This window comes from Hoplias malabaricus, chromosome 4, assembly GCF_029633855.1.
Source record: "Hoplias malabaricus isolate fHopMal1 chromosome 4, fHopMal1.hap1, whole genome shotgun sequence".
Taxonomy (NCBI): Eukaryota; Metazoa; Chordata; class Actinopteri; order Characiformes; family Erythrinidae; genus Hoplias; species Hoplias malabaricus.
The window spans coordinates 38,734,396-38,748,421 of NC_089803.1; the positions used below are offsets into that span (position 1 = coordinate 38,734,396).

General features: G+C 38.5%; 1 protein-coding gene across 5 annotated transcripts in view; it reads right to left on the reverse strand.

The window, feature by feature from the left end:
* Nucleotides 1–14,026, reverse strand: part of LOC136695181 (AP-3 complex subunit beta-2) — a 50,404-nt gene that overhangs the window by 22,830 nt on the left and 13,548 nt on the right. For all 5 annotated transcript variants that reach the window (XM_066669081.1, XM_066669079.1, XM_066669080.1 and 2 more), the window contains exon 2: nucleotides 2,275–2,350. In XM_066669081.1, coding sequence (XP_066525178.1) covers nucleotides 2,275–2,350 — 76 coding nt within the window. The remainder of the gene's footprint in view (nucleotides 1–2,274; nucleotides 2,351–14,026) is intronic.

Here is a 14,026-nt window from a genome sequence, read left to right on the forward strand (position 1 = left end):
TATTTAACACCAGGCTGTGCAATCCCCCTCTCCTACCGCTGTCCTATTTAATACCACGACATCACAGCAAAGCTCTCTCTGTGCTATAGCAACCGCACCTAGCAGCATAAAAATTTAATTCCAGCAACCACTGTAAACCCTGACATCCTGCAAGAAACAAAACACTACTCCCTGAAGTTAGAATGAACACTTCAAACTGTTCTAGGACTGTTTTATCTACAGAGCATACAGCTATGTCTTGTTATTATCTCTTAATTTAGTTGCCATGCATAATTTCATGAAATATTATTCATAATAGATTCCACAGTTTTGAAGGAAAAAAAGAATTCTTAAAAGGGAAATGAAATTTGTATATGCCAGACCTTGGTGATTTCCCAAACCAAAATATAAAATGCTTCCCAAAGTATAAATTGTATTTATCTGCTATAAAATCCTTATTTTCATGGGCTGTCCAGATGAGGTGTTTGCCCTGGGGTGGTCAGAGGTGTAATTGGTTTAGTTGGTTCCAGCAGGCTTGATAGAGTGAATCTGTATGGAGCTTCTGGTTGGAGGTAAACTTAATTCAGTGCTTGCTGCTCAGGCTTATTCACTATGGCTATAAAGCAGGAGCTGACAGCACTGCCTCAGTGAGCATAATGGCCTTGCCTTTATAAGACACTGAATAATAAACAGGGCCAATATTTTTTTATGTAGACTCAAGATTTTTCTTAAAGACAAACCATGCCAGCATACAACCATCCAAAACAGACCAGTATTATATTAACAATGACACAGCACTAAATATCTTTTTTTGGGCAAAAAACCCATGGAGTGAACTGATGCACTTAGAGCACATACACAGTAAAACAAAAAGCCGGCATGTGTTTCATACTGGGAATTCTCCCTCAGAGCTCAGGAGTCTGATTAATAACTAAAGAGTGGATATATTCGCTTGGTGCACATGATCGTCCCTCAGGGCTGACTTCCATTTCATTACGTACAGAGAGCCAATATACAGCAAAAATCGAAAAGTGATTCAATTTAAAGACTACTCCTGTGAAGGGTTATTTAGCTGATAAATATGAAGTAAACAACTTCAAACCTGAGTTATGGTGTATCCTAAAGCAATAATCGCTAGACATTTTATAAAGATTTGTAATGTTTTATGCTGATACTCTGTTGGAGCAAGAAAAACACAAAAAATGTGCAGGTCAGTGGCTTCGCTGTGAGCAAAAACTATCTATGTGTAACTCCCAATGTTATCCAAATTTAATGTATGTAAAATCACAATATTCAGTACCGTTCAGTGTTCATTCATTCATTCATTCATAACCGCTTATCCAGTTCAGGGTCTCGGTGGGTCCAGAGCCTACCTGGAATCATTGGGCGCAAGGCAGGAATACACCCTGGAGGGGGTGCCAGTCCTTCACAGGGCAACACAGACACACAGATACACCTTCACTCACACACACGGACACTTTTGAGTCGCCAATCCACCTACCAACGTGTGTTTTTGGACCATGGGAGGAAACCGGAGCACCCGGAGGAAACCCACGTGAACACGGGGAGAACACACCAACTCCTCACAGACAGTCACCCGGAGCGGGAATCGAACCCACAACCTCCAGGTCCCTGGAGCTGTGTGACTGCCACACTACCTGCTGCGCCACCGTGCCGTCCGTTCAGTGTTGTGTACACTTAAAACATTTTTCCCAGAAATGTATCACCTATATGTACATACACGTTTGTCAATAATATCTCCCTTTACTAAAATGGTTCTTAAGGACACCTATGATGTGTTTGGACATCATATTTTCTCCCTGTGGATTTAAATGTGTAGTCTACATTTTAAAGCCTATTGTCCTTTATTAGAGAGGGTCACATGAAATATTACATGATACATAAGAGAAATCATATTACTATGCTATTTTTCAAAATGCAGGACAATACCCACAAGTCTAAGTGACTTACTAGGCCTTCTAATACAAAGGCTGTACATTTTCCCCATTACTTATCTTTGAGGCTTGTGTGGCAAGGTGATGGTAGTCCAGCAAAATTAGTCTTGCCTGGTCTTTTTTTCTGTTAAAAGCACTAAATGGACCTTTAAACCTTTCTTAGGTATGAGTGTAGTAATTAATGTAGATCTGTGATTAAAGGTCAGCAGCCATATTTAAAATAAATGAATGACAATTTTTACCCCATTTTGCAAAGAATATCTCTCTAAAAAGACTTTTAATAGACATTTTTAATAGATTGACTTGAGGGAATGGTACCAGTAAACCAGTGTATACTCACTGCAACAATCCTTTTCATGGCCTCCAGTTTCAGAGAGTCTTTGTTGCTGTCCAGCATCTCCTTAAGATCATCATGCCTGAAGAATCAAATAAAATATCATTAGCATGCATGTCCTGCATTAAAACTCCAAATAAGGAACACCCACCCTTCTGATAATGAGATAAAGAATTATCTTAGATGGACTACCTGTAACTCCTCTCAACGGCATAAGCTACTAAATAACTCCTTTCATGTTCATGTTCACTGGGATCCTTAAGACACAGTAAATGAATCTTGAGGGCTCTAAGGGTTGTTCAATGCACATGGTGTTTTAAAAGGCTTGTGCGGAACTTTTCTGAGCTTCGTGCAGATAGTATCTTCTGTCTCCTCATCCTCCTGCAGTAAGCTAGCGGAACAGATGAAGTTAAGACGTGATGGACCGTAGCGTATTATACTGCAGGAATTGAAACCACAGAACAGAGACAGAAGCGCGCATATAAAATCAAACATTCTATCATATAAATTATAATTCCTTACTCTATGACGCTAAGCAAATATAAGAGCAGATGTAGGATGATCTATTATGTTCAGGAAATCACTGTGGAAGCAGTGAAAGGAGATGGCGGAAGCTGTTCTGTGTTGAAGTGATTAGCTCATCCTCAGTGTCTGACTGAAGAGACACATTTAACTGAGTGATTTTTGCTTCAGTGTGACAGACATGAGACCTCATAGTGGTTGGCTAAATAACATCTAATGACAAGGAGGCAGCAGCAGCACTCTCAGGAGAGCAAGTGAGAAGACAGAAATAAAAATGCTGTCTATAACACAAAAGCTCATCATCAAAAGAACCACCGTTCAATGAAGCAAGATTTGATGCTCTAGTATTCCAGCAGGAGAAACAAAACATGCTCTTTGACACATTTTTGTTATTATTGGCTTCCTCTATCAGATAAGCATGCTGCATTATAAAAGCCACAAACAGGTGATTGTGAAATACACCCATACTACTATATTTGATAAAATAACAATATTTTATTTCAGCATCACATAGCAGTAATATACAGTCTCTGTCCAATTACAAACATGTATCCACATTTTTGTGGATTTTCAGTTAACTACATCTTTTGAACACAGCAGATGTCCTGCACCTTGTATGAACTGACTGTACATTAATATGCAAGGGTTTAGAACTGTTGCCAATAAATAGCTATTTTTGTTTATTTGCAGTAGAAATGTATTCTATAAACATTTTTACATAAATAATTTGAATATTTTAAAAAAATTCTGAAAACAAAATCGAAATTAAATGTTCTAATTGTATACTGACAGTATCTACCATGGGACTTTTGAAATTTGAAATAGCATATTAAAATTTATTCATTCATTTATTCATTTTCTGTAACCTCTTCATCTGAATCAGTCGCAGTGGGTCTACAGCCTTCTCTGAATCACTGGGTGCAGGACAGGGACACACCAACTGCTGCCTACTACTACCACAGATCTTAAGTATTGACTTGTCTTTGTAGGCATTCTGTTTATCAGGCTTAATATTTTGGTTCACAACTGTGTGGTGACTCTGCTCTTCAAATAAGGTACAGATATACAACTGGACATTTGATGTGTATCATGTGTGTGTGTGTGTATATACATATACACACAATTTTTTGATATGACAATTAGATTACTTTCATAATTGCAGAAATGTACTGCAGCATAAAGCAGAAATAAACAGAAATTGCTCTGTCCTTGTAGTCTTACAGTTCAGTGATGGAACTGCATCCATTCATCACAGTAGAATGAAGAGCACTCCTAGGATTTTTGCATAAAGGAAACGGACCCTATAACTCAGCCATATAGCACACATGCCTACCTTACCTTATATAACGACACAGTTTATACTATCAAATTACACTATATGGTAATCTTCTTAATTAAAGAGTACATAGGTTGCTCCCCTTTGCTGACATATTAACCTCTAATCTTCTAGAAATACTAAATGTCTGTAAAGATTTGAAGGCATTCAGCCTTGAAGTTTGTTTCAAATGCTACGTGGTTAGTTTTCAATCACAAAAGCTACTCCACCAAGGACAGGGTGCCAGAGAATCACACACTCACACAGTCACTCATATCTGAGGACTTTTCTCAATAACCAGTCCACCCCCAGCATGTATGTTTCAAATGTGGGAGGAAACCAGACACCCAGAGGAAACCTATCCAGACATGAAGAGAACACACTGAACTTCTCACAGTCTCCCATAGAGGGAATTGAACTATTTTTTTTTACAGACAACCCAACCCTGCCTCATTCCTTAATAACTGTCTCTAATTAGAGTGTATGCTAACTAATGAGTCTCTGGAGTCTCTAAGAAAATCAAGAGCAACAGAAACACAGAAAAAGGGCAAGAGAAAGCTGGGATAAACTGAAGCTTATTGCATATGTAAGAGTGTAGTGGCAGATTCCTTATACCCCTGTGGCATTTTGGACATGGTGATATTATGGGTGCTTGTCCCAAAGCATCCCTTTCTATACACAATAATTGTCTGTGGAGATTTTACAGGGCGGCATGGTGGCGCAGCAGGTAGTGTCACACAGCTCCAGGGGCCTAGAGGTTGTGGGTTCGATTCCCGCTCCGGGTGACTGTCTGTGAGGAGTTGGTGTGTTCTCCCCGTGTCCGCGTGGGTTTCCTCCGGGTGCTCCGGTTTCCTCCCACAGTCCAAAAACACACGTTGCAGGTGGATTGGTGACTCGAAAGTGTCCGTAGGTGTGAGTGAATGTGTGTGTGCCTGTGTTGCCCTGTAAAGGACTGGCGTCCCCTCCAGGGTGTATTCCTGCCTTGCGCCCGATGATTCCAGGTAGGCTCTGGACCCCCCGCGACCCTAAATTAGATAAGCGGTTACAGATAATGGATGGATGGATGGAGATTTTACAAGCTCTGCATGCACAGTGTGTTAGCATAGCACCATGAAGTACAAAGAATCCCTCTGGTAACTGCTAATTTTGACCATGTTATGTATTACTGGCTCACCAGCCAGTCCCAGCTCACAGTATTAAGAAGATACACTGTAACAAATGTCTGTAAATTTTAAGTCGGAAAACTGTAAAACCATGACAGTAAATGACTGTAAACTCTATAACAGTTTCTGTAACAGTGAAATATCATAAATATTTTATCATCCAAAACACATGGAAATGACTGGGAGGAGCTGAGACTCATTAGGGTGCTCCCAGCATGCCTTGCTGCTTCATATTTTCTGTGATTTTCAGAGTATCTTTGTTTTTCTCTGTCTTTGAGACGTTATGACTTTAGGTTGCATTGGGGTGACTATTTTGTGTATTGGTGTGTGTGTGTTTGTGTTTCTGTGCATGTTGTAACAAGATGTGTGTTGGTCAAGAATGTTCACCATCAGCCTGTGTTTTGAGTGCTGAAGTGTGGCACCCAGATACCACCCATTTCTTTGATCCTTTTGGCAATACCTCCTTTAAAGGGCTGCATATAAGATACAGTATGGCTATATCTCAATCTCCGTTCTCTCATTTGTCACACTATTTACATGTAAATTTTATGGCAAAACTATATTTCTTATTTGTTTTTATGTAAATACTATGGAGATTTTGCAGTGTATATCTGTTTTTTAAATAGAAACATACTGTAAATAAAACAGTTCTTGAACGTAAAATTTGAATGTGAAATTTTGGCAACCACAGCTTAAGGTTTTTTTTTTTACTGTGTATGACAGCACATGATATGTGCACATAACAGGGGGGACAGCTTGGTTACTCATAACACAAGCCTGTGAATCTGGCCAATAATAAAAATCTTAAACCTTGTTATGATCTGCTGTGATCGATTTAAAGAAGATCCTCCAAAATAAAAACTCAATGTTGACTGTCACGTTGTCTGGCACTACAAACAGAGGAATATGGACCTTGCAGTGTGTATAAGCTCTCTGGGCATGTGTGATCAAGGCTACAGCATGCGGCTCCAGGGTTTACTTGAAGATTATGTCAGGCCAAAGCTATGGCAACTCTATTTGAACTAATCTAACAAGCTCATTCTCAGAAAACAAGTTACTATGGCAACGGTATCTGAGTCAGTGCGTTAGAAACGAGCAGGTGATCAATGGAGCCATTAGCCTTCTCCTCTTTGGAGGTGGAAGTCAAGGAAAGAATAAGAGGACCACCTCTTCATCACAAAAGAGGTGGCAACACTAAAACTGTAAGCTAGCTGTGTAGTGGGAGGTAAGCAACTGCTGCCTACTACTACCACAGATCTTAAGTATTGACTTGTCTTTGTAGGCATTCTGTTTATCAGGCTTAATATTTTGGTTCACAACTGTGTGGTGACTCTGCTCTTCAAATAAGGTACAGATATACAACTGGACATTTGATGTGTATCATGTGTGTGTGTGTGTATATACATATACACACAATTTTTTGATATGACAATTAGATTACTTTCATAATTGCAGAAATGTACTGCAGCATAAAGCAGAAAGAAACAGAAATTGCTATGTCCTTGTAGTCTTACAGTTCAGTGATGGAACTGCATCCATTCATCACAGTAGAATGAAGAGCACTCCTAGGGTTTTTGCATAAAGGAAACGGACCCTATAACTCAGCCATATAGCACACATGCCTACCTTACCTTATATAACGACACAGTTTATACTATCAAATTACACTATATGGTAATCTTCTTAATTAAAGAGTACATAGGTTGCATCTCCCCTTTGCTGACATATTAACCTCTAATCTTCTAGAAATACTAAATGTCTGTAAAGATTTGAAGGCATTCAGCCTTGAAGTTTGTTTCAAATGCTACGTGGTTTTTCAATGGTGCAGTTTTCAATCACAAAAGCTACTCCAAATCATCCCAAAAGTACTGGTTGATATGAGAACCTCAGGCTCATATTCAGCTGCTCCAGAGGCTCTTCTATCATTTAAAGGGGACATATTATGGGGGGAAAAAGCTCCTTTTCAGTTCTTCTGCAAATTTGTTTTTGTATCTGGAGCCTACAAATTCACAAACTATGAAATAAAACAAACCTGTTAGTAGGGCTGTGTTGCCCATATTGTATCATGCTCAATAATATAGCAAAATGTTTTTTAACTATAAAAAAAATCAATATCATGATAATCTTTGATAATCTTGATATTCTGACTTGTTTACGTAATGACATCATACAGTTACATGTAATATGACGTGTACATTCATTACGTGAGTCATTTAGACAGAGACAGGTACGGTGGAAATTTGCTTCAAAGAATCTGCTCCAAAAGAAGAGTGACTTCAGTCGTGTGGAAGTGGCTTGGAAATAAAATATTAATATTATATATATATATATATATATATTTTTTTTTTTACAATGTCAGAACCTTGGTAAGTTAGAGTTGTTTACAAAATAAGCAATTGCTTACACATGTATTTGTTGTTCTTCTGAATGTTTTAAATTGTTATATTTGTATGAAAATATAATGTTATTTATCATAATTTAAATAAGAAATTAAATATATTATTTATTGAATATAATATTAATATTAATATAATATTAATATAACATTTATTTTTTTGTGTTCTGGAAATTAATAAAAATATTTTTCAGTGTTTTGTTCATATCGTCAAAAATATTGTTATCGCCAAAATATCTGGAAATATCATGATGTTATTTTAGGGCCATATCGCCCACCCCTACTTGTTAGTTTTTTGGGGGGCTTCCTAAGTCAAAAAACATGGGATAAAACAAGATGTTCTGACTGCCTCTTACATCATGTGCAGAGATTACATATATATCACTCACATATATATCTCCTATTTTCGCTGGACCTGCATTTATACGAGAGAACAAAGACAAGGAAGGGTAAATGAGCAGGCAGATATAGGAATACTGATTACACATTGCAAAAGAACAAAGAGAACCAAGAGAAAGCAGCTAAGAACCAGAGCTTCAACTCCTTGCTCCTAGGCTCTCATACTGAACTGAGCAGTGGCTATTTCCATATTTTCGGTGATGGGACAAAGCTTTGTATTTCCATTTTGTTTATACTATTACTTAATGTGAAAACACCAGCTGTTTGTTCTGACTGCAACTATATGCATCTGAGAAAAGCAATATACTATGTGGCAAGACCAAGAGCCCTGAAAACCTTTCCTGGCATCCACTCTCACTGCCAATCTCAGAGGTGAGCATTATGTTTTGTGAGAAGCAGGTAAAAGCCTGATTGATGCTGAATCGCTCAGAAAAGCAGTTCTTTATCAGATAAACAAACAAATACTTGAGAACTCAAATTAGTCCATTATCTATCTATCTATCTATCTATCTATCTATCTATCTATCTATCTATCTATCTATCTATTTCAACTCATATAAGTCTGAAGAGATGATAAGGATGGATTGTTCACTGTCTCTTCTGGGTGCTAGATGTGATTTGTGATTTGTGAAGGAGACGAATCCAGTCTGCAGTGCAGGCTCATTTGTAAAGAGCTCTTGGTCTTACCCACTCCCTTCCTTTCTTTCTCCCCTTTTTCCACTGATTTGTTCATGCGTCAGGTGGTCAGGCGCTGATACTAGCTGACTGCCTGGCGTGTGTGGGGGCGTACAGAGGGGAGCACAGAGGGGATCCGGGATGACACACTCCGGCCAGATTCATCACTCAGAGGGTGAGCTTGGCCAGGTTCTTCACCAGCAGGAGAGTTTCTGGACAAAGGTACAGTACCATTCAAGAGTTTGAACACATCTACTAATAAAGAAAGTATTTTTATTTCACACTATTTTTAAAAATAGAATTGTGGCATCAAAACTAAGATGTAGTTTATTTTATTTTGGGGCATTTCAAAGGAACCAATCTTGCTTTAATGACAGATTCTTGGTACACACTCATGCACACTTCAGGTATTTTCTGAATAAGCTTCAAGAGAAGACACCTGAACTGTGTTTACAAAAGGTCTGGAATGCCTCGTTTTGGAAACTGACTCTGGTATCACTGTGTGATAAGGGAGCCCCAAAACCACACAGAAGTGTTCACATTTTTGACTGGTAGTTCCACTGCTCACAGTGTTGAACTAGTAAGGAAACTCCATGTTTGATCTTACAATGTCCCAGCGCAGCCCTATTTTCATTCTGCCTGTCCTAATTATGCTTCAGCTCCACCTCTGAGCAGTGGTGGGGCTTTTGCTGAAAAAAAGGTGTGCAAATATTTTCATTCTGACCTAGTTATTTTATCTGAGTGCTATGAATGAAAACGAGATCACAGAAATTATTAGAAAACATCACCATATGCCTTCAGCAATTAGGAAATAGTCCCATTCACACCAAATCATGCATCTATAGTTACAAACAGATAACAGCTAAAACAAAATGTAGTGCTAGTGAATAGGACAGATGTTGGGGGAGCATTTCACATTTGCTGGTGGCACAGTTTGTTTTTCCCATTTCTGATTCAAGTTTTAATTGCTGTATTTTATTACAGTGCTTTTTTATAATTTGCATAATTACAGAGAAGCCACATTTCACGCAGCTGTGACAAGTGCATGTATTTTGCTTTGTCCTGATCTGAGACCAGCTTATCTTCCCCAAAATTCCCACTGGACCTTTGTAAGACACTGCAGTGTGCTGCTCTCGGACCAGGAGACAGCACTGCTGACAGTAATTAGCTGGGAATGAGAGAGATGGAGACACAGCGAGTGAGCAGAGGAGCTTAGGGAGAAAAAACAAAGAGTGAAGCATTGATGCTGAAAGATCAGAGAATAGTGATGATTGATATAAAGAACTAGTGAGAAGGAAGAAGAGAGGGAAAATGTGAAACAAACTATTTGTTAGGTTCAAAGACATTCCTCTTGTTTTTGATGGGTTTGAAACAGAAACTGAAAATATTGTAGAGAAGATCATGACAGATGATAATGCTCCTCTGGCAGCAAAAAATGTACAAGAATGCCACAGTGTAACAGGAGGTAAAAATACAAATACACACTATTATTAATGTACTATCTAATATACTGGCATTCAAAAGTTTGTAATCACTTGCCATAATTTACATTTTTTGTATTTAAAGTACAAACATGTATACAACAATGATTGGTAGAGCATCAAATCAAGTTGAGAAAAAGACAAAAAAAAATAAAAAGACAAAGACAAAGACAGTCCACAATCCATCCACATCGCTACCCACGCTATCACAGACAAAGTCTGTGCTGAAAGTCTAGCAACAGGCCTTCACTGGACAAACTGCACTGGAGGGTTTAAACTGGCTTCTTGAAACACACCCATGTAAATCCTACTGCTTTTAATTCACTGATGTCAAATCAGAATGAGTACCATCCTTAGACAATGGCAATGCATTACATTGTACGCTTATGACATTACTTCAACAAGAATCTGGAGCTTTCCAATACTTTACTGAAAGAGTTGATATTGCAGTGCTGTACAAAAATCATTACTTACTTACTTACATAATTAATTAATTAATTGTCTGTAACCTCTTGTTATGGAAGTCCAGGTAGCAGCCTTAAGCTCGTCACCAAACCATCACTGACTGAAAACTTCATACTAGACTCAAGCAGCTTGGATTTTGTGCCTCTCCACTCTTCCCTCACACTTTAGGACTGTGATTTCCAAATGAAATGCAAAATTTACTAGACTGAGAAACAGTCGTTTTTCTTTTTGGCCAGGGTAAGATGTATCCGCTGTTGTCTCTGGATCATGAGTGGCTTGACACAAGGAATGTGACAGTTGTAGCCCATGTCCAGGATACGTCTGTGTGTGGTGGCTCTTGAAGCACTGACTCCAGCAGCAGTCCACTCCTTGTGAATCTTCATTCATTCATTGTCTGTAACTGCTTATCCAGTTCAGGGCCGCAGTAGGTCCGGTGCCTACCCAAAATCACTGGGCGCAAGACAGGAACACACCCTGTAGGGGACACCAGTCCTTCACTTTTGAGTTGGCAACCCACCTACCAATGTGTGTTTTTGGACCGTGGGAAAAAACTGAGTACCCAGGGGAAACACACGCGGCTACAGGGAGAACACACCAAACTCTTCAGTCTTCACACTGCTTTGTTTTTGTTGAGAAGCTTCATGTCTTTTAAGGTGGAATGGTATATTTGAGGAAACTTGTCAAAATTTAACTTGTCTGCAAGCATTTATTTTCTGTTTGAACAATGACAGAAAATCATTTGTAACTCGAGTTGTTTAGTTTAGTAGAAATTTCAGTCTGTGTTTACTTTCATGATCTTAGCGCTGTCCTGAATTTGGAGACATTTCCACCTTAAGTAATCAGAAACAGCAAAAAATAAGTCAGCATTACCCACTCATAGAGCAGGAATAGAGCAATTCAAAAGTTGTCCGAAAAACTTGATGCCTTTTCTCTGCCATGAGCAGCGAGAGAAAGACTAGCATACCAGGCTTAGACCCTTTGGTGTCTTAGACTTTTACTGAATGCTGTAGCTTTATAAACAAATTAGATCAATTTCCATAGACTGGAAAGCTAGCATATGGTGAGAAAACCTTTTACAAGTTTTTTTTTAAATTAAAATCATGAATGTAGCTTTTAACCACAAACACTAGTTATTTGATGATATCTCTGAATAACAGTGGACTGACACAAGAAGAGATGTGGAAAGAGTTCAACCAAATTTTTATTTTTATTTTATTTTTATTATATAAAAATTATTTGCTTTAATTCTAATAAGCTAATTCTAATGGTTAATTCAGAGCAAAAAACTCTTACTGTTCAGATAAATGGGTTTTTAATCTTATCTCCTCTGGTGCCTAAGAATTTCGCACAGTACTGTATAGCCACGCAAGTCACTAACTAAGTCTTCTATGAGCACCACTAGCCAAACAAACCCAGGCATTAATATGTTATTAGCTGGCACTGATAACAACATAAGCTAATTAAAAGCATTCCCCTTGAGACTTATACTCTGCTACTGCATGAACTAAATACTTGTGATATCTCACGACACGCCTCGCTTCCGCACAGTTGTTGTTTCCACGGCAACAAAGAAAGCAATAAGGTGAAGTGCATAAATTCACTGCCGTTTTCACACAGCTGCTGTTGTATTAGCCAGGCAGACTATAGGGAGGGATAATGCACAACATTATCTCCCTGTCTTTCTCACTAATGTGTGGTTTAATAAAGCATTCACTGTGTTGCAGCTATGAACAAAAAATAAAAAAATCAAACCCTTGGGAGAAGATTAGGTTGAATGACTGTATTGCCCTGGAAATGCTATGCCACCAAGGTCCCCATCAATAACAAAAAAGCATGTCAATAATTACAATCGGAGCAGGAAGGTATAAAAATAATACTCTTCCTGTTGGGATATATCTCAAGGTTTGAAATCTTTTAAGGAGAAGGCAAAATCATTCTCAAATTTTAATAGAAGATCCAACAGGGTTTTTACCCAAATTTTGGATATTTCTATTGGATTAGTCCTGTCACAAAATCACTTTTTTCTTTTCTGATACTGTGAAACTGATTTATAAGATTGAATGCGATCTTATTGTGAGCATTTAGAAGATCTTATCTTATCTTATCTTATCTTATCTTATCCAGAGCACTTAACAAAGTTACGCGTTGCCCAATGACTCTAACTGATGTGCATGGCCAACATAAAATAGTGTTATTTTTAACAGAAGCACCTAAAGGAACACTTATTTAATATTTCATTCAATCATTCATTATCTGTAACCGCTTATCCAGTTCAGGGTCACGGTGGGTCCAAAGCCTACCTGGAATCATTGGGCGCAAGGCAGGAATACACCCTGGAGGGGGCGCCAGTCCTTCACAGGGCAACACACACACTCACACATTTACTCACACTGATTTCAATACAGTGCTGTAAATATGAATTACACCACACTGTTTTGCACCTTTACGGAACACAACTGGACTTTAACACCACTGCTGTACCTTTAAAAGTGCATTTACATTGTGTGTACCTTTAGTAACCAATAATGAGTGTGGAGGGGGGAGGCCCAGGTAAGAAAAAGTGAAAACAAATCTTACATAGTGTTCCTTTAAAGGGGACATATTATACTCTTTGTTCATGAGTCAACACAGTTCTGGTGTCTTAATGTAATATCTGTGACCTGTTTTGGTCAAAATACCACAAGGATCAACAACACAGCACTTTTCTCCCCTGTCTAAACAGCCCTGTGAGTGGTTTCAGCAACATTTAAATGAGAATGAACCATAGCTCATGTGAAGTGCTGTCAGCTTTTGATTTCACTCTTCTCCAGAATGTATATGAATCGAAGCTGACTATGTGAGAATTTATCTTGTGGCTTTCAAGGAGGCTTTAGCCTATTTGCATAGATGTGATTTTAGCAGTGTTCATATGCCCATGCTCAGCTGGAGCCCACAACCCATGCATCAGTGAATCTGTCTGGTCCCCCACCTCAGCGTGAAGTAAATGTATGTGTGTGTGGGTGTTTGTGCTTTATCATGACAACAGCTTTACTCACCTCAGACACACAAACACTCACACTGAGTAATAAAACTCCGGCTCATCGTGCTCTCTCATGGAGCAAGAGATGTTTGCATGAGACAAAAGAGGATCGAAAACCACTTATGCATCTTTATTTCAATAATAAAGAACAGGAAGTCATAAAGTTATGGGAAATCTGAGTTTAAATGTGATCTGGAGGTTCTGCTGTTGACATTTCTCACAATACTGCAGATTAAAATCCAATCGTGCCTATGAGCATTCAGTAAATGCCAGAGGAAAGGCTGATTAAAGCCTGGCATTTTATGATGCTCAGGTTGAGCTATT